The 26,596-nt window shown below is 43.6% G+C and overlaps 1 protein-coding gene across 3 annotated transcripts in view; it reads right to left on the reverse strand.

Moving 5' to 3' along the window:
• The window catches only part of RIPOR1 (RHO family interacting cell polarization regulator 1), a 145,779-nt gene that overhangs the window by 50,903 nt on the left and 68,280 nt on the right, over window positions 1-26,596 (reverse strand). The window contains exon 1 of one of the 3 annotated variants that reach the window (XM_032230521.1): window positions 13,636-14,166. The exons of 1 other annotated variant lie outside the window; for it this stretch is intronic. In XM_032230521.1, the coding sequence (XP_032086412.1) occupies window positions 13,636-13,654 (19 nt within the window). In that variant the 5' untranslated portion in view covers window positions 13,655-14,166. Of the gene's footprint in view, window positions 1-13,635; window positions 14,170-26,596 lie in introns of those variants that run through there. One more of the 3 variants, XM_032230523.1, reaches the window with a different exon arrangement.

Consider the following 26,596-nt stretch of genomic DNA (forward strand, 5'->3'; position numbering starts at 1 on the left):
CCGGGAACAATGGGCTTAAAATGCTGAACTTTCTCCCTTGAGAACAAACAACCGGAGAAGGCGAATAGGGGGATGATGTGCTAGGAATATGAAGCGTGGCTTTGAAAAAGAAGATGCTGTCATGCACAACATGAGTTGTGGCCCCGGTGCACTTTGTCCCCAAGCCTCTCTTACCTTGGGAATGGCTTTCAACACCGTAACACATTTTCTGAACCCTGTAGTGAGTCGTAAGTTCAAACCTTATTTGCTTTCAAGGTTGTTTTTTTTAAAAGATAGGAATAACAGTGATTATCCAGAAGCCTAACCTAATGGAATACGATGGCAGGACTCACCACCATACATACATGACTGAGAAGAACGTTTGTGTGTGTGGTGAGGTGTGTGTGTGTATGTGTGTGTGGTGAGGTGTGTGTGTGTTGTCTACTTGCCTGCTTTTCAGGTTTATAACCAGGGATGGGCTTCAAAGATTTTAGCAAGGGAGGTCTCTGCCGGTTTCTGGGTAGGTGTGGCCATGGTGGGCGTGGCCTAGTTGGCCTCCTGCACCACAGGGGGGAGTGTTTTTGCCCTCCCAGGGCTCCGGAGGCTTTCCTCGAGCCTCTGGGAGGGCAAAAATGGCCTCCCCAGGCTTCGGAGCCCCTCTGGAGGCTGGAACAGGCCTATTTCCAGGTTTTCCAAACCTCCAATAGGCCCATTTTTCGCTCTCCCTGAGCCTCCGCACGCACCCTGCACTTATCTGCATTCAAAACAGGCCGCATGGGAACTCCTGGGAGGGGTGGGGCCAGCCAGGAGTGGGATTTGGGGGTTCTCTGAATTGCACAGAACCTTAGCTAGAGGTTCTCCCAAATCCCTGCAAACTCCTACCAGCCCAGCTCTGCTTATAACAATAGCAATAGCAGTTAGACTTATATACCGCTTCATAGGGCTTTCAGCCCTCTCTAAGCGGTTTACAGAGTCAGCATATTGCTCCCAACAACAATCCGGGTCCTCATTTTACCCACCTCAGAAGGATGGAAGGCTGAGTCAACCCTGAGCCGGTGAGATTTGAACAGCCGAGCTGCTCAACTGCAGTCAGCTGAAGTAGCCTGCAGTGCTGCACTCTAACCACTGTGCCACCTCGGCCCCAAGGTTACACCAGAAACAAGAAATCCAGGAGCCAGAAGAGAAAGACCAGCAAATGGACACAGAAGACCAAATCAACCGATCGACCAGGAGAGGTGAATGCAGCCCTGAGATCAGAAGGCATTTGAAAGAACTGCAATGCCCAGCATGAATAACATCTGGAAGAATACAGACATCTGCCTCACAGCCAAATGCAGATTAATTCACGCAACATTTCCCCCCCCCCCAATTGCTATTTATGGAAACCCGGATTCTGGAAAAGGCTGATAGGAGAGAAGGGTGGATGCCTCTGCATTGTGGGGCTGGAGGCGATGATTACACATCCCCCTGGACTGCAAAAACAAAAAGGAAAGAAGTTCTAGGCTGAAGCTCATTAAAAAAATATCACTTGAAGCCAAGATCGCCAAGCAGAGGCTGTCATACTTTGGTCATGCCATGCGAGCTGACTCACTCGAAAAGTCACGTGTGCTGGGAGTGATCGGTGGAAAAAGGAGGTGCCACCCTAATAATACCTGTTGGCTGGACACTGTAAAGGAAGACACCGGTGTCAGGCCTGCATTTATATTCCTTTTAGAATTTTGGCCTGCCACACTTTCTTATTTCATTATGCTGTTTCATTAGTATAGTCGATGGGAGGGGGGAATAGAAGGAGTAGGATTGTGGAATGTATTGTTTTTCATTCTTTACTAGAAGCCAATGTCTCTACACTTTCACACCTGACTGGAAGCAGTTGGGCGTAGAAGCCAGCGTGGAAGAAGAAGATTGGACCATGTGATGGATTGTGGGTGTGGGGACAAGATCATGAACTTTAACTGGGTGGGATTCTGATGTAATTTCCACGATGCCAACATGCCTGTCTTATTAAATTGGAACTTTAAGCATAGTTTTGCCTTCGACTCTGATTTAATTCTGCATAGTATTTGGAACGCTGACAACCGGGATGCCCATAGTACAGGAGTGTCATTGAGGGCCGCATCAAGGTTGTGTTTGGGGTCGGGGGGGGGGGGTCAGGAGTGGGTGTGGCCAGTTAGACGTCACTCATGTCAGGGGTACCTGTGGCGGCCCTAGAGCTTTGCCAGCAAAAAGGGGCTCCTGAGCTCCGTTTCTGACTGCGACAGCCTCTTGCAACCGTCTGTGTGCAGTCCTCCCGAGTTCTGTTTTCACTCGCAGAGGCACTGTGGGCCGGATCACTCGCGGTTTCCAAGGTGGTGCCCTGCAAGCCAGATCTAAGTATCCTAGGGGCTGGGGCCAGCCTGCGCGCCTTGAGTTTGATACCCCTGCCACAGTGGATCTGAAGGGGGCAGTGAGAGACAGGGGGGCATGAAGAGTGGTGACCCATAGAGTCGGACGTGCCTGAATGGCTGACAACGGGCCTAGCAGAAAGAAAACAGATTCTGGAGGAATGACTTATTCTTCTTATTCTTCTTCAGTGGTCATGAGCTCTCATTTCAATCTCCCCCTTGCCCGGTTTCCGGGCTTCCACCGAAATGAAAGAAACCCAGATTGTGGCAGAAGAGAAACTCTTTTTTACAGTTTTTAATTGGTTTATAATCTAAAGTACAAAAATACAAAAGCAAATAGTTGGAAAAATAAGGGAGGGAAAGGGGAAAGGAGGAGTGTAGAAAAGGAGGAGGGAAAGAAGAAAAAGGCATTGACTTCCGACTTCCTCTGGTGAAGTAGAATAAAACAGTAACAACAAACCTCAACTTTTTACTTTTACGTGATAGTACAAACTATCCATTTCTATAACAACCAGTCTTTCTAATCGGTAAAAACCAAAATCAACGTTTCATTCCCCACCACCACCACCTCAAGCACAAAGTCCAGAAGTGGTTTCCAAGTAGATACAAAAGTACTTATTGCCCCCCCCCCCCCCGGATTAAAAAGTAGTCAATTTAGCCCTCTCTGCTAGTTCCATCATCGTTTTTCAGCCATTCGACCACGGCGGGGATCGAAAGGCAGGAGAGAAACTGATGCAAAGGTGAATTGTGAGTTCCTGCCATTCGGTCAATTAAACCAGCCGCGGGAGTGATAAGATCACAAACTGTGGGGGCGTGTGAGAATGAAACAAGGGAATGGGTTGGGAGGAAAGGCTGGTCTCCCTTTTAGCAGAGGGTAGGTGAGATTTTGTTTTTTAAAGAGGGGCTTCTCCCCCCCCCCTCTCCTGCCTGATTAAGTCCTAGCAAGCAAACTGAACAATGGGAGGAAGTTGGGGCGTCAACAGGAGGCCGGCAGAGCGAAGGCGCCTGTGATGCTTGCTCTTCCTGCCGCACCAAGCTTAAGTTACACCACCTTCTTCCGGCTCTGCTGGTTTGCTGAAACTCATCTTGAAGGAGTCGTTTTCCTCCAGGCGCTTCACAGTCCTAAGGTCAACCATTTGGAGCGGAGAAAGCTGAACCGCAGTCCCTGTTCAGTTGTGGAATCCCTGTTTTGCTCTGTTGCGCTTCCTCTCTTTCCGTAAAATGAGAACACCACGTAAAACTTCTCCAGCTGTGTGGACCTGAAGGGCTCCCCTGCACAACAGCCGATGCTTTTAAGGATCTGCATCGCACCGTCCATCTCCCATTGCAAAGATTACCGCTGATCCTGTATAGGCAACTTACTGCCTTTCAGATAATACTGCAATCCCCAGTATCCCCAACATGACCCATGGTGAGGGAGGCTGGAAAGACTGTTTAGCATGATCTAGAGAAGTACATGTAAAAAGATAAAGGTAAAGGTTCTCCTTGCACATATGTGCTAGTCGTTCCCGACTGTAGGGGACAGTGCTCATCTCTGTTGCAAAGCTGAAGAGCCAGCGCTGTCCTAAGATGTCTTCGTGGTCATGTGGCTGGCATGATTAAGCACCGAAGGCGCATGGAATGCTGTTACCTTCTCATCAAAGGTGGTCCCTATTTTTCTACTTGCACTTTTTATATGCTTTCGAGCTGCTAGTTTGGCAGAAGCTGGGACAAGTCATGGGAGCTCACTCCGTTATGCGATTCTAGGGATTCGAACCACCGAACTGCTGACCTTTCTGATCGAAAAACTCAGCGTCTTAGCCACTGAGCCACCGCATCCATGTACCTCCAGGTTATAATTGTTAAGAAGCAAACAAAGTCCATCGTTTTCCCTGTGCTGTCACAACCTCTCTGCACAATCCAATTTTCTGGCATTTTAGGAAAACGCACCCATGTAATTTTAGTCATGATTATTATTCTGTCGGATGAGTCAATAATATGCACATTGCATGTACACAAATACACATAACTTAGATATCATCGCCTGTCAAACTGTACCTCCGACAACTCTGGCCGGCACCAATTGCATATTTTCAGGATTTTGAGAGGGTGGCATGTAGCCATAAGGACTAGGTACTTTTTTGCATTTCAAACCAAGGGCTTGGATCCTTTTTCCTAGTTTTGCGAGGAATCCTAAAGTTCCGAAATGAACAAAGGAAATCACTTTGGATCAGGAGCAAAGAGATGAGCCTCTCCATGCCACATATTCCTTTCTCAAACTGTCATTCCTTTATTTAAAAATAAGAGCATTGCCATCTGGGCCAGAGAGGGCTGAAGGATGGAGATAGTTAAATCAAGAGATGGTGCAATGGTTCCCAACCTTTTTTTGGCCAAGCCCCACCTAAGCATCTCTAAAATCCTGATGCCCCCCCCCCTCCCCATGACATATAATTCTTACTTTACTCAGAAAGTAAACTCCATTCACACGGAGGAAGCCTAAAAGGCCATTCACTTGGTTTAAACAAGGTTCAAATTACCCCCATTAAGAATCAAATTGACTCCCTGTGGGGCGTGGTCCCCATGTTGGGAATCACTGCTGGAGTGAAACTCCGGGTCCAGAGGAAGTAGTTACCAATTCTTAAGGTGACTAATTAAAAAGCACTGGAGCAGATCACGGCAGACATTTCAGTGGAGTGCAAAATCACAAAACTGCCTCACACTTTTTTGGGCCATGTCTGGCAGGGGGAATTTACTGGAGAAAGCAATTATATCGGGAAGAGTTAGCGGTAAAAGGAAACCAGGCTACCAGCCCGCCAAAGAACACGATAGCTGTACATTGTCAAAACTGACAGCAGGCAGAGCGCAGAACAACTCAAAGAATTAGTGTAAGGTCGGAAGAAAACTGGCCAATACAATCGGCAAGCGTCAGACACAACTGAAGGGATAACATCATTGTCATCATCACAATGGGGTGAGAGACATCTGGACCAGTGTGGGTTAGAAAGACCGGGTGTCAGATAATGCAGCTACAGCTGTGACCTGGGAGAGACCCAGGTTCACTTTAAGTGTTCTGACCGAGGCTTCCCGAGAGCAGGAAGCAAACTCCTTGTCCCGACAAAAACCCCTTTTATTAATCTGCTGTGAATTCTGCTCATTCATATCCGGCAAAGTCTTTCAAGGGAGGATTTACAGTCACAGACCTTATCTGGCTTGGAGAGCTACCAGGCCAATAGCTGCAAAACTTGGCAAGGAGTCTCAGAGAGTCACGAACCAATGAAGCGAACTAATTGTGTCTCCTGCAAACTCCACTCCCCTTTCGCTCCTCTTTTATTTGCTCTGGGAGGGGCCATTCGTCATCCACGTGTGGCCTTATTCCCAAGTTGACCCCTGTTCTTTAGCTGTTTCCTTCATCTGGCAACTCTGTGCATGCACACACTGGGAACAGGCTCCTGCTGTTTGTCTGCCTCACTGAAGTCTGACTCTGAAGGCAGCTGATAACTGGCATACGGCCCTGGCTCTCTCTCTGCCTCCGACACAGAGCCCTCATCAGAGCCTTCCCCAGACTCCAGGACTGGCCCAGGTTCCTCCCCAACCTCCTCACTGTCCGAATCTGCTGCCAGCTCTGCCACAACATTAAGAGGAGGCCAGCTTGTTCCCTTGCAGCAGAATGAGACTGCGCCCCCATTCCCGCCAGCAAAGCTGAATCTCCTTGCCAAGAGGCCTCTCCATCTGCCATGACTTCTGCCAGTGTTTATTATTGGTAACTATCAATTTAACACGGGACGGGGAGAAGCCTCCTAGGAGGGAGAAAATATGAAGGGAAACTTTAAAGCAACTGATTCATAAACTTGCACTGGATTGCTTTCTTAACTATCGGGGCAAAAATGGGGCACACACAGAGAGAGAGAATTGGTTGGAGGCAGCCAAAGGAGAGAAAAAGCAGGCACTGCCAAAGAGTTGGCATGGAGAACACAGATCTGAAACCAAAGTGAAGTTTTGGTTCTACCAGCAAACACAAAGGGGCATCCAAATGGCTTTGTGTCCTTCCTTGCTTTCTTTCCAAATTCAGATCTCCAGCCACCAAACTGCAACTGCATATAATGTCCATGATTTCCCTTTGTTTGCCAGCAGAGTTCAAAAGCTCCACAAGGCTCCTTTCGAGATGCAAATTAAAGTTTAGGATCTGACCTCTGAAATGTCCACATGGCCTGGAAGTCCTTAGGCCCATCAGAAACTGGCCGGCTATTAAGATCTTCTTTGTGAAGTTAGCACCAACAGCTGGCAGCTACTAGCACCTCCAGTTCTTGGTGGGACTCTCTGCTGATGGCCCGCCTTGATTCTCCACATCTCACCGTGCCTTACATTCCAAGTTAAGACCACAGAACCTCTGCATCAAACACTAAGCATCAACCTAGAGCACTTAGAGTAGAGATTTAGATGATTGGATAGACTTGGCATGGCCATATTTTTGGGAGGCCTCCAATCACAATTATCAGGCACATCTGGCAGAATAAGAAGTCCACGAGAAGGACACTTTGTTCCTCAATTCTGGAGTCAGCCCTGGCTCTGCAGACCATTCTCTTAGGGTTTCTACCTCCAGAGCTAAGGTAGGACTTATTTTCTTTAAGATGGTATCTTAGATGTAGAATTAGAATAGAATAGTAGAAGTAAAATTCTCCTTCAAAAAGGATCAACTTGGGCAAATGTTGATGGAGATTGTCAATCATCCAGGTCATGGTTGTTCCAAAGTGGCTTTTCGAAACCAAGAAAGTCCAGTTGACACCTTTGGGATGGGACCAACCTATGCCTGTTGACTTCATTGGAATCACAGTCTGTATTGTCCACAACCAATGTTGTTGTTAGTTGCAAAGTCGTGTCCGACCCATCAAGACCCAATGGACAACGTTCCTCCAGGCCTTCGTGTCCTCTACTATCCTCTGGAGTCCATTTAAGCTCACACCGACTGCTTCAGTGACTCCATCCAGCCACCGCATTCTCTGTCGTCCCCTTCTTCTTTTGCCCTCCATCGTTCCCAGCATGAGGCTCTTCTCCAGTGAGTCCTTCCTTCTCATTAGGTGGCCAAAGTATTTGAGTTTCATCTTCAGGTTCTGGCCTTCTAAAGAGCAGTCAGGGTTGATCTCCTCTAGGATTCACCGGTTTGATCGCCTTGCAGCCCAAGAGACTCGCAGGAGTCTTCTCCAGCACCAGAGTTCAACGGCCTCAATTCTTGGCACTCAGCCTTTCTTATGGTCTAATCTTCACAGCCATCCATAGCAATTGGGAAAACCATAGCCTTGACTATATGGACTTTTGTTGGCAGGGAAACCAATAATTTGGAGTTAATGTAACTGGATGGTGAGGGGAAAGAGTTAATGCTAATTCTTATAGGAAAATGGTCAAAAATCTCTTCCTTCCTGCTACTGAACACATCCTGAAAAATGTGTTGTTTGGAGAGCTAGCATTAAAGATACAAAGATATCTGAATTCCCAAAAGAGAAAGGAGGAAGAGGATATATCAAAAATGAACTGCAAGGACAATAGGGTTGAGAAGATTATTCAATCCTACCTTGTTCATCTGATTGCAAATACTATTTTTATTGTTCCTTGGTCAATTCTTCCTGCTGATATCACCAAGTAATTATCGTTTGAAACCTACCTTTAAAAGCTCTGAAAAACTTCCCCTAAGGTTAACTCCTACACTAAGAGGGGCCTTTTCACATCAGGCTGCGCCAAGGCCATTCAAATTATTAACTCTGTTGCACTGATGCCAAGCCCTCTTTAATGGTCTTATTTCCTTGTGATAGTTTATTATACCGTATAAAACATAATGTGAGCTCTCTTGAATACTTTCCAACTTCAAAGGTGGGATTAAAAAATAAAGAACAATACTACTTTAATACTACATATAATTACGGCGGCAAGGATTGCCTTTGCCCAAAATGGAAAAACAAATTAATTCCAAGTGGATGAAATAATAAGAAAGGTTATGGATTGTGCTGAAATGGACAAACTAACTAAAGAAATCCAGGGAAAAGAAGAATCAGAATTCTACCAGATATGGGATAAATGGTATAGGTGGATGGAGGAAAGAAACAAGAATCAATGAAGGAATATAACAAAACTCAAAAAACAATAGTTATGAGTAAAATAAGAGGGTTAAGAATGGTGAAATCCAAATGAAATACAATAGAAGGGGAAATAATTGAGCGGTATCGATTGATAATTGCTATTAGAAAGAACAGGAAGCTTCTGTTCATATTGTATTGCGTAAATGTGGTGTACGTCTAAGTTTTGTGTGTGTGTATTTTACATGTTTGTTAATAAAAGAAAAGAAAATGCAACAATCTTTTGTACGTCAACAAGGAATAAAGATTATATATTGTCTTGGGACTAGTTACAGGCCCATAAAATGTTAAAAAAAAAGAACAAGCATATTCTGAAGACTCTTTTTTCCTTCTTCAACAAAGTTTAGATCTGGGGTGTGTCCAACCTTGGCAACTTTTAAGACCAGTGGACTTCAATTCCCATGCTGGCTGGCTGGGGAATTCTGGGAGTTGAAGTCCACTGTCTTAAAGTTGCCAAGGTTGGAGACCCCTGGTTTCGACGCTTCCAAGAATCGTCTAGTCATAGGAGCTAAAAACTTGCCCTTCTTCTTTTCACAAACAAATACATGGCTTTTAGTGCTGAGTCTACTGTGGCCAGTGTCCAACTCTTCAGTCATGGAAAAGAGTCATATAAACTCACAACCCTGGAATTAGCTAGTTAGCAGAACAAAAAACAAAACCCCAGCAAGAGACTTGCAGAACTGATGGATGCCTTCATGCTTCTTTTACCACCATAAAACCATAGTCGTTTATAGCAATAACACGTAGACTTATATACTGCTTCAGAGTGCTTTTACAGCCCTCTCTAAGCGGTTTACAGAGTCAGCCTCTTGCCCCCAACAATCTGGGTCCTCATTTTGCCCACCTTGAAAGGATGGAAGGCTGAGTCAACCTTGAGCCTGGTGAAATCCGAACTGCCAAATTGCAGGCAGCCGGCAGAAGTAGCCAGCATTATTGCATTCTAACCACTGCGCCACCACGGCTCTTATAGTTTACGCAGTGTTTATTCTCTTTTAAAAACATTGTAATTTCGAATGGTCACTAAATGAATGGCTGTAATGTCAGTGTATATTCATGAATTGGAATAAGACATGGTAACAAGGTCAGCCAATAAATAGGCATAGCAACTAAGCCAGCCAATGAGGGGGCTGTTTGAAAACTGAAACAGTATTTGCTGGAGACAGCTAGGAGCCTGGCTGTGGCTTAGTACTATAGCTCTGAGTCTGTGCAAAACCTACTTTTAAAAAGTAATTTGCTGAACTGAAACCGAAAACCAATCTCTCCTCTCTACCATGTTGGAAGAACCAGGCATTGGTATTGTATATGATTTAGGTGTCATTATGTACATTATGCATCAGTTACCTGCATGTGCTTTCTGGATGTGATTTCTGCAACAAACTCTGACATATACGCTATTTTTCGGAGTATAAGACGCACCTTTTTCCCTCAAAAAAGAGGGTGAAAATCTGGGTGCATCTTATACACCGAATACAGCATTTTTTGTCTCCGAAACACCACCCCTTTTGCTAAAATGGCCATGCATAGCTTTTAGAAGGCTTCCAGAGTGCTCCTGGGGGCTGGGGAGGGCAAACATGAGCTGTTTTTTTTTTGCTTGTTTTTGCTCTCCCAGCCCCCAGGAGCACTCTATAAGTCTCCTAAAGGCTATACATGCCCTTTTGTGACAAAAAACGGGCCCATTTTTGCGAAACATGGGCCATTTTTGCTCGCTTTTGTCCCCCGGAGCACTCTACAAGCCTCCTAAAGGCTATGCATGCTCTTTTTTTGACAAAAATGGGCCATTTTTTGCTCGTTTTTGCCCCCCAGGGCACTCTACAAGCCTCCTAAAGACTATGCATGCCCTTTTTTGATGGAAAACGGGCCTGTTTTTGCAAAAAACGGGCCATTTTTGAGAGGTCTGCAGAGTGCAAAACCTTTTTTTTTAAAAAATTGCCTCTTCAAAATCTTGGTGCGTCTTATACTCTGAAAAATACAGCTGAGTCAAAGTCTGTCTCTACTACATTGAGGAGGAGAGAGGAGGGAAGCCCTATCTTCCTTTAAAAACCACAGGGTAGTAGATTTTTCTCCTAACCATCCTGATGGATGCAACCTATTGAGGAATATGAAAGGCAACCAACCCTATGGCTGAAATTGAACATGGATCTTCCTGGAAAAATCTTCTCCACGACACCAGACCAAGGCTCTGCTTGCTCATAACCTAAGTCAGGATTTGTTTGTCCAACAAGCCATTGTCACAGCCTGTTCTGCTGATGAAGAAAGCAATCATCACTTGTTTATCCAAACCCTGCCTTGTTTTTCTTCCCCTTCCTGCGCCAGTGAATTGGGTGGGAACATAAAAACCAAAAACAACCTAGGGACATGACATGATGCTGGGTTCAAACACAACATGCTTTAGATAAAACAAGTCTGGATTGAGAAAAGAAACCCAGGGTTCAAATTCTGTTTCATAGCCCAAAATAAATCATCCAGACTTAAAATGGGTGTGTGTAACACCTTCAGACAAAACCAAACTTCCCTTTATAAATTAGCCCTATTCATGAACTACAGATACTCAACTTACAACTGTTGGTTTAGTAACCGTTCGAAGGTACAACAGCACTGGAAAAAAATGACTTATGACTTCTTCTCACACTTATGACCGTTACAGCATCCCCATGGGCATCTGAAACCAAATTCGGGAACTTGGAAACTGGCTTGTATTTATTATGATGGTTACACTTTTTCCCAGGGTCATGGGATCACCATTTGCGACCTTCCCTGTTGGCTTCTGACAAGCAAAGACAATGGGGGAAGCTACTTTCGCTTAACGACCATGTGATTCACTTAACAACTGCAATGAATCGCTTAACCACCATGACAAAAAAGGTGGCAAAGAGGGGCACGACTTAATCAACTGCCTTGTTTAGCAACAGAAATGATAGGCTCAGCTACGGTTGCGATAAAGGTAAAGGTTCCCCTCGCACATATGTGCTAGTCATTCCCGACTCTAGGGGGCGGTGCTCATCTCCATTTCAAAGCCGAAGAGCCAGCGCTGTCCGAAGACGCTCTGTGGTCATGTGGCTGGCATGACTAAACGCTGAAGGAACACGGAACACTTCTCTTCCCACCAAAGGTGGTCCCTATTTTTCTACTTGCATTTTCGAACTGCTAGGTTGGCAGAAGCTGGGACAAGTAACGGGAGCTCACTCCATTATATGGCGCTAGGGGTTCGAACAGCCAACCTTTCTGATTGACAAGCTCAGTGTCTTAGCCACTGAGCCACCACATCCCTTTACGGTTGTGGACTCTCTGTAAATCTATTTCTTGCCCTTCCGCCCTTTTTCTGCCACTATTCTGCCTTCTACCTCCCCCAAGGCAAACATTTCCTGGGTAGCACCAAACCCCCTTTCTACTGTTCCAACTGTCTCAGCTAGTCGTACGAGCACTTTTGGCAAGCTGACCTCGCCCCGCCCAACTGGAATGGAGCTGCGCTAGTATCCCCAGAACTCCCACGATGCTTCAAAGCAACCCAACTAAATATTATGTAGGGATCCTGGCAAGGGCCAAGGGAAAGGCACAAGGCAGCTGGCGCTGAACGGATCCTCTCTTGAAAAACACAGCAGTCTCGTGGCATCTTGGAGTTCAACAAGTCCATTATGGGAGAAGCTTTGGTGCCAAGGGTTTTTGCCACGTGGCTTTGGTGCTTTTTGGTTTGACACCCCCCCAAAAAATGTTTTTTTTGGGGGGGTGCAGAATCAGCACTGTATAAATTTGCATGACAATGAAGAGACAAATGCAATGGCACTATGGCACAATTAGGGGCAACACAGCATCCTATAACCTATGCCTCTATAATACCCTCAGGGTCAAAATCTCACCATCCCTCATTTTATGAACTCAGAGTAGTAGTTGTAGTAGTAGTAGTAATAGTAGCAGCAGCAGCAGCAGCAGCAATAATAATAATAATACCATGTTTCCCTGTAAATAAGACAGGGTCTTATTTCCCCCCCCCCAAAAAAAAATAAGTGCTTGGCATTATTTTTGGGGAGGTCTTATTATTTTTGAGGTGCAGGAGATGGCAACGTGGTCACCTCATGGCTGCTGCTCTATTGCCATATTTTCAGGGAGAGCTTATTTTTGGGGAAACAGAGTAGATTCAACTTTAATGCCACCTAATTCTCAACAACTCCTTCCTACCCCCTTCTTTCAACCACCGGGCAATTTATAGATACATATATTTACAACGATAACATGCAGATAAACACACACTGTTAAGCACAATACAAATTTAATGTACCAGCATGCCACGAAAGGCCACATTTTAAACTGCCAATATTCATTTAATTTATTTGTCACCCTTCTTGTAACGTTAACAACTCTGGGGGCCTTACAGCAGTATTAAGACATTTAAATCCTCACTAAAAATGCTTAAAATCACTGCATCAAAGTTGGTTAATCCGAGACGCTTCGTTACTCATCCAAGTAATTTCTTCAGTCAATTTAAAAAAAAAAAAATAGGTAGAGAGTAGTTGGGCTGTAGCAACTCTCACCACACTAATACAGAGATTTCTCCCCAAAATATATTGCAATATGTCAATGAAGACTCAATTATCCAGGCCAAAAGTATCTGAAACAGGTTAAAAATCATGGCAATTGGAACAAGTGTGTGTTAATCTGAGACATTTCGTTAGTCATCTAAGTAACTTCTTCAGCCAAAATAAAATTTAAATGCTAACAAATATCTCTAAAACAATTAAAAAAACGGAAAGCTTTTCAGCAAGAGGGCATCTCCTGTGTGAACTTTCCTTACTTCTTCAGTCCTCCTGATTTAAGCCATCTCGAACGAGCCGGACAACTTAACACTTAAAGGTCTACCAATTTCTTGGAGCAGAATCATCTGTAGATATTACTGTAGTGGAACAAATGCTCATTAAGCCCATCAGCCCCATTCTGTAAATCTGAACTAGCCACAGCATTTTAGATTTTATATAGGTTGCTTCTGAATGATTCCCCCCTTTCAGGGAGGACTCTTTTCCATCTCCTTAGCAGAGATGAGCCTGAAACAAGAACCCATAAATTGCAGGATTCCCATGTTTCAAGAACGCAGCTTTTGCTTTCCTAAAGTTCATCCCATTTTGGATTTGGAGATGGTGGAGGGGGGGGGGTATCCTACTTTTTAAAGGAGCCACCATTACCTTTGTACTTCCCTCTCATCCTGATCCTGGGGCTTTAATCCATTGTTCTGAATTGGAGAGGAAGGGTCTGTCCCTCAAGGACTAGCAGAGGGATCCTGGAAAATGGAGCCTCAGCTGCTCTTGCAAGTCCCCACGAACTGCATCAAAAGAAAAGTTCTGTGTGCCTCCTCCCCATCTTTTCTGACATCACCAGAGTTCCTGCTGCTCCCAGGGTGAGTCAAAAGCCACACATCCCGTGGAAGATGCCAGAAGGCGGGAGAGTGGAACAAGATTTCCCCAGGAAGAGCTGGTCTTTTTTCCACCGCCTTCTACTTGAAGACGTAACTCTATGTGTAGTTCAGAATACGGATCAACCATTCCCCTCCCTTCTTCCTGCATCATTTCTAAGGATTTTTCCCCCCAAGTCCTGGTATCCAGGATATGAGTCTGTTATCTATTTTTTTTAAGTTCTAAAAATGGGAAGATGAAATCACAGGTCTCAACATAGCCTATATTTAATTATGAGCATATGGATCGAATGAATTATATGCAATCAATAGTTCATAGATGGATCAGTTTTTCCTGCTAATTAGTTTTTCTTTTATTTTCCTGCCATGTTTAGACTTTAGTTACCATAATGTATCTGAGCTTTCTTTCTTTCTTTCTTTCTTTCTTTCTTTCTTCTTTCTTTCTTCTTTCTTTCTTTCTTTCTTTCTTTCTTTCTTTCTTTCTTTCTTTCTTTCTTTCTTTCTTTCTTCTTTCTTCCTTCCTTCCTTCCTGTCTTTTATTTCCTTCTTGCTTCCTTTCTTTCTGTCTTTCTTTCCTTACTTCTTTCTTTCTTTTCTCCTTCCTTTCCTCCTCCTCCTTCTCTGTACAACCACTATTTACATTCCTTTATTTTTTTCCCCTGTTGGTGTGGCAGTTGTTGTTTTTTGCTATTAATATTTTTAATACAAACATGGAAAATCCTGTGGTTTTCAACTACCGGTATATATGGGTTTCATTTCCAGATATCCGACCAGATTTGATGCACTGACCCTGCGTGCATCTGGACAAGATCCAGATGTGGAAGACACCTCTGAGAATTTTAATCATCTTACTTGGAGGCCAACAGACTCAGGGTTTTGCTTAAGGTGATCACATGCAAAAGAGGGGAAATTGGCTTTTTAATAGCAAGAAGAGGGAGGCTTTGTTTTCGTTAATCAACCAAGCTCATTTTATAGAAGTGAGAAAACCACTTGTGAAAAACATCTGGTTCTGTTCCGCATTAAAGATCAAGAAATACTGTCCTTAATGGATTCCAGTCAACAGCGCTGCTTCTTTCAACTAAAAATCCCTTATCAAAGGAATTAATACGATACGAATGAGGAAGAGAATAAGGAATCTTCTATATATATATAAAAGTTTGTGTGGTGTGTGTGTGTGTGTGTGTCTGTTCGTTCCAGCATAACCCTGTAACGCTTCAAGCAATTTCAACCAAACCTGGTACACAGATGACTTACCCTATGGAGAAAAATATTGGGGGGGGGGGGAAGACACCCCTAAGGGTGTGTGTTCCATTAAGATACAGCCTGGTGTGCCTTAAAATGGCTTCTACTGTACTGCCGTAACTCTGGAATGCCTTGAGCAATTTCAAACAAACTTGGTACACAGATGACTTACTCTCTGGAAAAAAACACTGTGGGGGTAAAACACCCCTAACACCCCTTGAAGGGGTGTTCTGTTAAGATACAGCTTGTGGTGCCATACTGGCTTCTACTGTACAGAGCAGTGGAGTTGTCATGGTAATGGCTTCAGAGTACTCCATAAGGGGGCTCCCTCTGGTAAGGGGGAAAATCCAACATTAAAAATTACATTTGGTCCAGACATTTTCCCCCTATAAATAAATAACTGGGCAATACCGGGTTATTGGCTAATGAGGAATAATGTTCTCCACCATAGGGATGGGCACAATCCAGCAATGAATCCTACCTAGCATCTTTCTCTTCATAAATGAGATTTCCAATTCAGTTCTCGTAACCGGGGGAAATAAATCTTTCCCTGGGAATGCCACCAGAGTCCATCCAAGATGCTGCCAAAAATCACATCTGAACCAGATGCACCATGCTCCATTTTGCTGAACACAACACTACCCACCTCCTGCCCATTTCATCGGAAGAAGAGAAATAGAATGGAATCGCTCCAGAGAAAGCCAACAGGTCAAGGGGGAAGAACAGGAAGCAGTGTTTTCCGTTGTTATGAAGGGACAAAAGGAAACACAATTGAAAACGTTGCTTTTTAGGAGGCAATAATAACTTTTACCAGCCTGCTAATCCTTACTGAAGACCTCTTCTGTCAAGTTGCCAAATCCTTCCAAGACACGTCTTTGTCATCCTCAAAAAGGGAAAAAAAAGCCCCTATATTTTCTTTGGAAAGGGGGGAAAAAGGGCATTAGGGACCAATTGAACTCAGAGGTCTCCTTGCTCATTTGCTTTGTAAAGGTAGAGTTGAGCTAATCCTGGCAACACTCCAGGTGTCTCCAATTCCTGCCATAAAATGCCACTCCTATTCTTTGCACACATCAATCAAGGTCCACAATGACAGATCCCAGATTAAAATTATTACAGTTTTGATGAGTATTGCTTCACTGAGAGGGGCTCAATTTGAAGTACAGGTACCGTGTTCCTCCGAAAAATAATACAGGGTCTTATTTTCTTTTGACTCCTGAAATTAGCGCTTGGCCTTATTTTCGGGGAGGTCTTATTATTTTTGAGGTGCAGGAGGCAGCAAGCGTGGCCACCTCAAGGCTGCTGTTGCGTTGCAATATTTTCAGGGAGGGCTTATTTTGGGGGGAGGGCTTATTTTAGCGCATGCACTCAAAAGCCCAATTGGGCTTATTATCTGGGGAGGTCTTATTTTCAGTGAAACAGGATAGTCCTCGGGTTATGATGGCAATTGGGGCAGGAATTTCTTGTCGCTAAGCAATATGGTCATAACGTGCAACATCAAGTACCCATATTGCTTAGTGACGGCAATGCTGGCAGTCTCAGTTATTGTTGCAATCTCAGGAGCATGCCGGTCATTAAGTAAGGACCTCAAGTGACATGGGAAGGGGCAGGGATTCCAAGGCAACAGACTGGTGGACAAAAGCTACAGGCGAGGATGCTATGGAAAGCGAATGGGTGGGCGAACATGGTGGGAACTTCTGATTTCCCGCTGGCTTCCCCAATGACTTTGCTTGTGGGAAACCAGAGAGAAGGTCACAAGTGGTTATCACATGGCTAGGGAACATTGCAACTATTGCTAAGTGCAAGCAGCTTACCAGGCACCTGAATTGAGGTCATGTAACCATGAAGACACTGCCACAACTTTGAGGACCAGTCATAAGTCTTCCTGAGTCGGCACCACTGTAACTTTGAACAGTCACAGTAACCACAAGACAACCTGCAAGCGCTATTCGGTATTTGGGAAGGACGTTTAAAGAGCAGATCAACCAAAGGAACATCTGTCAGCCATGGGCATCTGCTCCACTGTAGATACAGGGTGGATGGACAGATGGATAGCTAGAAGAGAAACATGCACCCTGTTCAGGCAGGGGAAAAAACACTCTTGAAGTATAAAGACAGGCACAAAATGAACATCCATAACCAGATGTCCAACCAGCCAACTACAACAACCCCCTTGAGGGAAAGGGGAATTATGACTTATCTCATAATACCTACATCAGTCCTGGAAGTGACACAGGGCACTCCCTGTTAACCTCCCATTCTCTGCGACTTTGGAGACTTTCTCTTTAAGTCGTGAGATCCCAGAGACTCTGTTTTAAAACCGCAATACAACCTAGGCAGCGATTCTACAGCTTGAAAAACCCGAACAGGCCACTCAGCAAAGCTTCCTTGAAGCTCCGAAGCTCGGTTCTCCCACGAGAAAAGCTTGAAGAAAACAAAGGCGGTTTCTTCTCATTTGCAATCCACGCCACCTTAAACACGCATGCACGCCCCACACACAGAGAGCTGAGCTGGCCCACCCTGGCTTCCCGCAAACCTGATTGTCCGGAATCTTGTGGGCTGCCAACCAAGAGCTACACCTTTCCCCTAAAAGGTTAGCATGAAGTCAAAACTCTCCTCTTCTCAAAGGTCTCCCCTCACCAAGCAGAGGGATGGCACAGTGCTTGTCAGGAGCCAGGCAGTTCAATTCAAGCCAAAGGTTCTTTGTGGGTTCTCTAAAATGCTTGGAGGCGGAAGGGAGATTAAAGGTGCCCCCGTTTCTCTTCCTGGCTCACAGTGCCACCTAAAGGTCACAGTCTTTCTACCGGCAAAAGATTCAAATGTGGTTGGAAGAAATGACCAGACAGAAATTGGAATTTAAACCGGGACTATTCTTATTAGGAATTATAAAAGAAGGTCAAAGTAATGGGTTAACATATTTAACATTACATATCATAACAGCGGCGAGAATAGTTTATGCCCAACAATGGAAGAGTGAGAACATACCTCTAGAAAGGGAAATAATAAAGAAAATATTAGACTTTGCAGAATGTGAGTTGAATGCTGGGATTTAAAAACAAAAACATAAGGTGGTGTTACAATAGGCGCTAGGGATGGTAAACAAAGCAACTCAAACTGTATATTATAACCTTTTAAATGGAATAACAAAAGTATAAGAATGGCAAAGAAAAAGAATAACTATGTGAATGTATACCTATAATTGTATGTAAGAGAATAAATGACAGTATGAATATAAAGCACAATAGAGGTAAACAATATATGGTTATAAATAGCTAACTATAAATAAATATAGAATTGTACATAAAAATGGATAACAAATAAGGGGACCATGAATGCAAGATAGAAATGTATAGAAGGGAAAACACTAACTGCAAAGAAACCGATACGGAACTGCTGTAGGATATATGATGGAACTTCTTGTTCCTATGTTGTTTTAAGTCATGTGTTTGTTTTTGTTGATGTGTTGATGTGTTTAAAATAAAAATTTATAATAAAACAAAAACAAAAACAAAGGAGAGACAGAATACTGTGAGATTTGGAATAGATTTTACCAATGGTTGAATTTGAGGAATAGAAGTCGGAATGGAAAAGAACAAGGATGTATAGATCGAAAGAAGATGTAATATATGTATTATATTATGTAAATGTAATGTTGATAAGGGGTTAAGTATGTGTATATGATTAGTAATGTATGGGGAATGCATGAGATATTCGTGTTATCTTAGTTTTGTATGGCGAAGGTAACGCCAGGACGGTTGCACCATGTCCAACTTTTATTTTTAACAATAAAGTTTTTTTTAAGAAAAAACAAATAAAGGTCAGAGTCTTTCACCATTTTTTAGGGCCAGCGAAAAAAAGTCTCCTGTCTCCAACCTGGCGCTCACCAGCCGTGCTTGATCTCAACTCCCACAATTAATCAACCCTATGGCCAAGAAATATGGGGGATGAAGTGCAAGATATCTGGAGAACATCTGGCAGGGGAAAAGCTGAATCAAAGCATTTGGAAAGCCATTTCTGAGTTTATTTAGGTTGTGACTTGAAAAAAACCGAGAAGAAAAGGTCTGAGATGTTCAGACATAAAAAAAAATATTGCTAGGCTCGCAAACAATGAAAACAAAGGAGGGAAGAGTCCTAAGTGCTAATAAAAATGTATTATTGTTGACCAATGCATGTCAGAAAACAAGAAAGACACAGTCTTAAATATGCAGTAGGTTATAAAAGATAGTATGCATATATTAGGCCTCACTGGTATGGTATTGCTTAGGTGTGCGTTTGTTTATCACATCTAATTTTCTTCCTTTCAATATTCAGTTTTTCTTGCTAAATATTCATAGACTTCCTTCGTGTGTACAATTTTTCTAGCTACCTTGAGTAGTCCCTAAATTTAAATTACACTACTTCTCCGATTTGAAAAAGAACCAACAAATATTTTCATTATCTAACATGGGTAAGACTGAGGCATGGCTCAATAAAAAAGAAATCCTTTGGGTTTACATATCAACCAACACCAGCAAATACTTAGAGGTCCCATGTGATTCTTCTTCATAATTCCTGGAATATTATTGTGTTTATATGTTTATTCGGCCACAAGTCAGGACGTGCAGCAATTTTTCAGATCGAGCTAAGCTCCCTGTAGATAACAAAAAATTGCTTATATTTGTGGTCCATCACAGCTGCTTCTTTCGATACCTTTTATTTTGAGAGTGTAGCTGGAGCTGGCTGAACAAATACAAGATTCTTGTACCATGGTGGGGTTCAGCAATTTTAGCAAGTTGTAAGATGGGTGAACTTCAACTCCCAGAATTCCCCAACCACCATGGGAATTCTAGGAGCTGAAATCCACACACCTTAAAGTTCTTGAGGTTGAAAACACCACTATAGAAGACTCTTTATTTCATTTTGTTATCAAGCCATTATAACATGAGCCGTGGTGGTTAGAATGCAGTATTGCAGGCAAACTCTGCCTACAGCCAAGAGTTCGATCCTAAGCGACTCAAGGTTGACTCAGTCCTCCATCCTTTCTTCCTTGGTAAAATGAAGGCCCAGATTGTTGAGGGCAATAGGATGACTCTGTAAACCGCTTAGAGAGGGCTATAAAGCACTATGAAGCAGTATATAGGTCTAAGTGCTACTGATATTGCTAAGCACACTTTCCCAGTCAAAAGATTGTCCTGTGCTTTGAACAGATGAGGCCAGGGCAAAGCTAAAATTAAATTTCAGTTTGATTTTAGTTGCATTAAAAATAAACCTAATTACTATATCTGCTTCTCCAATTGCCTTCTTAAATTTTTTCCTCTTTGGCAGTACTCAGATTTGAAATTTTGGGGAAATTTGACAACAGAGTTTGACAATTTTGAGAATCCTAACATGGAATCTTTGGTGCTCTCTGATCTTGGCTGTCTGCTTGAAGACATTTCACTATCCAACTAGATAACTTCAGTGCTGCTGATCCTGGATATATTCAATACACAAGAAATTAAGGAAAACGCCAAATTCGTAGCAGACATTAAAGAAACAAAATTAGGCTGCTCCAGGGAGTTATTTTGTTCTCTCACTCCTTCCAAGAACTTATTTGTTAGATTTCAAAAGTTCAGGTAATATACCGAGCATCCCCTTCTCCAATGGTCACCTAATCTCGTGTGGTGGACTGAATTCAAAGGCCCAAAGTCATAAAACAGGGGTCCATGGGTTGAGAATGGAGATGAATTTATTTCTTCTCCATCTTATTCTACAGACTTAAACACTAAGTCCTCAAAACACAAGCTGAGAAAACTTGGGACTGTTTAGTATCAGCATAAAGTAGGCAGACAATCTGATACAAAGATAAAGGTTCGTACATATGTGCTAGTCGTTCCCGACTCTAGGGGGCGGTGCTCATCTCCGTTTCAAAGCCAAAGAGCCAGCGCTGTCCAAAGATGTCTCCATGGTCATGTGGCCTGGCATGACTAAATACCGAAGGCGCATGGAACACTGTTACCTTCCCACCAAAGGTGGTTCCTATTTTTCTACTTGCATTTTTATGTGCTTTCAAACTGCTAGGTTGGAAGAAGTTGGGACAGATAACGGGAGCTCACTCTGTTACGCGGTGCTAGGGATTCGAACCGCCGAACTGCCGACCTTTCTGATTGGCAAGCTCGGCATCTTAGCCACTGAGCCACCGCGTCTGATACTAGTCCAATGGAAAACAAGTTCTCCATTCCCTCTTGCTGTATTAACGGCAATAATACCAAACAAGGAAATTGCATTTAGCCGGTGTGATTAGAACCTATCTAGCAGAAACACGTTGTGTTCCATAAGCAACATCAAAAACACAACATCCCTTTCGCATTTCCTGAGAAAAGCAATTTGACTTGTAACAATTTTTCCAGGGCTAACAAAGAGTTCCACCAGGGCTGTATGTAGAGGCACCTATTTGATCCATAGCATGCAATGTCCTACTGATTCAGGACGCAAGTCGTAATTCCAAGCCTCTAAGGCAGTGAGGGTGAATCTTTTCGGCACCGAGGGCGAAAAAGGTCACACAGAAATGTTGCGTGAACAGTCATCATGGCTGCGCTCCGGAAAAGCTGAGCTTCTGGGTTCTAGTGCACATGTGCGCCCGACAATCAGCTGACAAGTGCACATGTGCATACCAATTTTCAGCACAGCTGTGCAAGTGAAGGACAGCTGATCGTCGCGAGTGCATGCACGCCAGAAATCCGAAAGGCAAACAGGCAAGGCCGCCTATGCCGGGTGACATGACTTCACGTGTTACTTTGGGCACAAGCGCCATAAGTTTGCCATCCCGGTTCTAAGGCTTGGTGATACATTGAAGTCACAGGGATTGTGCAATGCAAACTACAGTCATCCCCAATTTTTAAACCTGCCCTCTCCCTCTTAAAATGGGCACTGCTGAAATGTATCTATTTTGCAGGGAACGTTTACGTTTACGTTTATTAGGATGTGTATGCCGCCCGCTCTCGAGAGACTCAGGGCGGCTTACAGATAAAAACAGGGAGGGGGAACATATAAAAATTAAAAAAGAACAGACACTTGAGAGACCACCTGCTGCCAATTACCTCCCACAGACCCATTAGATCTCACAGGGTTGGCCTCCTCCGGGTGCCATCTACCAGCCAATGCCACCTGGCTATTACCCGGGGGAGGGCCTTCTCTGTGGCAGCTCCGGCCCTCTGGAATGAACTCCCCGCAGGGATTCGGACCCTCACCTCTCTCCAGGCCTTCCGAAAAGCCATTAAAACCTGGCTTTGCCGGCAGGCCTGGGTGTGATGAGTTCCCTCCCCTCTCAACATGTATGGTTGTGCGACTGTTGTCTACTTTTATTATTTGTATTTTGTCTTTTTATGTTCCCCTTTTCCCCCCTTGAATTGTTCGCTGGCCTGAGTCCTCCCGGAGAAGGGTGGCATACAAATAATAAAATACAAATACAAATACAAATTAAAATTGCACAACATTCATATAGCTTAGAATGGGGCTGGATAAATCAACAGCCCCAGGCCTGCTGGAACAGCCAGGTCTTAATCGCTTTGCGGAAGGCCGGAAGGGTAGTAAGGGTCCGGATCTCCACGGGGAGATCGTTCCATAGGGCTGGAGCAGCTACAGAGAAGGCCCTCCTTCAGGGGGGTCCCCAGCCGACATTGACCAGCAGATGGAATCCGGAGGAGGCCTAATCTGTGTGATCTTATAGGACTCTGGGAGGTAAATGGCAGGAGGCGGTCTCTCAGGTAGCCAGGTCCTAAACCATGTAGTTCTCTTTTTGTTTAAAACCATTTATTTATATATTTTCACATTACATCCATAGGTGCTTAGTAAACAGCGTTATTGTCAGGATCAATTTATTTATATACAGTAATACTTTTCCTAATTTCTACCTCTACCGTCCAACCATTTATAAAACAAGTCCCACGTTTGAAAATACTCTTCTTTTTCTTTTCTTTTTAATGTCAATCTGTCTATTTCTGCGCAATCTAATTTTTATTTTTTAATTACATCATCCTCCAACTTTCTCAAGCAGGCTTTGGGGTGGATTGCAAATAACACACTGTGTGAGATGCTCGGTCTGTTTTGCAGAGATGACTAGCAAGCACAATATAAAGCCTAAGTTTATGTAAATAATGATGCAACGTGACATGTGAAAGCAATTAACAGGGCTGGTTTGGTTTTAGCTTCAAATCGTGTGAATGTTTGGCACTGTGGTGTGTAATCCATTATTTATGAATTATAATTATGTACGAACCCAGCTGACGGTGATTTGTTTCTACAGATCAGTTAATCATAATGTAATTATGAATCCAGGCAATTGTGGATTAATGTACAAACCATGCTTTAGGAAGCCACTGCTTAACACCATCTGGGCAGTTTGTCACATAATATAGGCACTGTAATCCACACCTACAGTAGCCATCCTAAGCCCTTTTCTTTTGTACAGTTATTGAATGTCTGAAAAATGCTGTCCTTGGTTACTTTATCGCAGCAGGTGGCAGCACTTACCTGACTTTGGCTGAGTCCAAACAATGTTAAAAAGTACCTGATTTTATATTTGTATCCTATGACTATCACTGGTTGTACGTTATGATTCATGATGAATGTGTTTATGATGACTATGATCATGATTTATCTTTATACTGCAAGCTTATGCACCAAAGACAAATTTCTTGTATGTCCAATCACACTTGGTCAATAATTCTACTCTACTCTACTCTACTCAACTCCTGTACATTCTCTATTCCTGTTCCAATTCCCATTGATATTCCCATTCCACTGTACTCTACTCAACTCTACTCTCTACATTCTCTATTCCTATTCCCATTCCACTCCACTGTATTCTACTCTACTCTACTCAACTCTACTTTCTACATTCTCTATTCCTATTCCCATTCCCATTCCTATTCCCATTCCACTCCACTGTACTCTACTCTACTCAACTCTACTCTCTACATTCTCTATTCCTATTCCCATTCCTATTCCCATTCCACTCCACTGTACTCTACTCTACTCAACTCAACTCTACTCTCTACATTCTCTATTCCTATTCCCATTCCTATTCCCATTACACTCCACTGTATTCTACTCTACTCAACTCAACTCTCTACATTCTCTATTCCTATTCCCATTCCCATTCCTATTCCCACTCCACTCCACTGTACTCTACTCTACTCAACTCAACTCTACTCTCTACATTCTCTATTCCTATTCCCTTTCCCACTCCACACGGAAGATCAGTGAAACATCTCACAGCTAGAAAATCAGGGTAATTACAATAAAAACAGCAAGTCCTATTTCAGCCCTGCTATCAAGAATACGGGTAGTCCTCGACTTACGACCACAATTGAGCCCAACCTTTCTGACGTTAAGTGGTTAAGTCAGTTTTTCCCCATTTTACGATTCCCCCCCCCCCCCGGTTGTCAAGTGAATCACTGCAGTTGTAAAGTTAGCCACCCAGTTGTTAAGTGAATCAGGCTTCCCCACTGACTTTGCTTGTCAGAAGGTCGCATAAAGGGGGGGGGCAGACGATCCTGGGAAACTGGGAAGGTCATAAATAGGGCTCAGTTGCTGAGCATCAGAATTATGGTCACGCGACCATGGGGATGGCGGCAAAGGTCGTAACTGTGAAAAAACGGTCATCGGTCACATTTTTCAGTGTGGTTGCAACTTTGAACAGTCACTAAATGAGCAAGGATTACTATAACATCCAGGTATAGATGTCATCCAAATGCAGGAGTTCCCATTTACCCCTTGTTGCTTTTGCGTGATAGAAATGATTTGATAGAAATATTGAGTGATAGAAAGGAACTGGGTATGTCTATTTTCATGAAAAGAAGAACTAGGGGAGACATGATAGCAGCCTTCCAATATCTCAGAGGTTGCCACAAAGAAGAGGGAGTCAAGCTATTCTCCAAGGCATCTGAAGGCAGGACAAGAAGCAATGGGTGGAAACTAATCAAGGAGAAAAGCAACCTAGAACTAAGGAGAAATTTCCTGACAGTTAGAACAATTAATCAGTGGAACAACTTGACTCCAGAAGTTGTGAATAGCAATAGCAATAGCAGTTAGACTTATATACCGCTTCATAGGGCTTTCAGCCCTCTCTAAGCGGTTTACAGAGTCAGCATATCGCCCCCACAATCTGGGTCCTCATTTTACCCACCTCGGAAGGATGGAAGGCTGAGTCAACCCTGAGCCGGTGAGATTTGAACCGCCGAACTGCAGATAGCAGTCAGCTGAAGTGGCCTGCAGTACTGCACTCTACCCACTGCGCCACCTCGGCTCTGTGAATGCCCCAACAATGGAAGTCTTTAAGAAGATGCTGGATAGCCATTTGTCTGAAATGATATAGGGTTTCCTGCCTAGGCAGGGGGTTGAACTAAAAGACCTCCAAAGTCCCTTCCAACTCTGCTATTGTATAATTGTAAAATAAAATTTTGCATGAAATAAAACTAAGCCAGGTTTCCTATTCTTCCTTGATTATAAGCCTATAAAGTTTTTTCCATGTCTACTTATGTTGTTGTTGGGGGGTGGGTGGGTTTGGATGCTCTCACTGTAATCACAAGGATTGGCTGCTTTCCAGATCCGAAGCCTATGGAAAAAAAAATCTTTGATCTACTCTGCAAAGCTTCAAAGCAGCTTCTGACACAGGAGCAGCTGCAGGAGAAGAGAACAGATTGCAGCTTTTGCAAATCCCTCTTTTCCTCCCATCTCATCAAGACTTGTGGGGGTGGAGAAAGGGAAGGAGGCTCTTCGAAAGAAAACCAATGGGGCATAATTTATTTTAAGTGCTAGCTATGGACCTGCCTCGCTGGAGCTGCTAATTACCTATCTACTCTCCTATATTTATTCTGAGTGGAATGGCCCAAGACTCTCACCCATGAAATTCTACCCAGAAAACACAATATAATTTGAAACAGGGGGTTTCAAGAGTCTTTCTCTAGGGCGGCAGTGCCACCGAGCCGCAAAAAAAGGTTAATGGGTGCAAATTAGCTTCCTCCCTTCCCACTAACTCCCTCCAGATGGCTTTAAGAGGACAATGACATTCATTACACCTTCATACACACACACACACCTCGTTGAAGCACGTTCCTGAATGCTGAACACTTTACAGGTAGTCCTCCCCCTTGTTTGTCCTTCCCCCCCCCTTTTTGAACTGTGAGCCGCCCTGAGTCCCCCCAGGGAAAAGGGCGGCATACAAATAAAGGGAAAACTAAACTAAACTAAACTACAGGTAGTCCTCCACTTACGACCACAATGGAGCCCCAACATTTGTTGCTAAGGGAGACATCCGTTAAGTGAGTTTTGTCCCGTTTGATGACCTTTCTTGCCACCATTGTTAAGTGAATCACTGCAGTTGTTAGTAACACCGTTGTTGAGTGAATCTGGCTTTCCCCTTCATCAGAAGGTGGCAAAAGCGGCTCAGTTATAACCCCGGGACACTGCAACCGTCATAAATATGAGTCAGTTGCCGAATTTTGATGACGTGGGGAATGCTGCAGAGATTGTAA

This window comes from Thamnophis elegans, chromosome 14 (genome assembly GCF_009769535.1).
Source record: "Thamnophis elegans isolate rThaEle1 chromosome 14, rThaEle1.pri, whole genome shotgun sequence".
NCBI classification, from domain to species: Eukaryota; Metazoa; Chordata; class Lepidosauria; order Squamata; family Colubridae; genus Thamnophis; species Thamnophis elegans.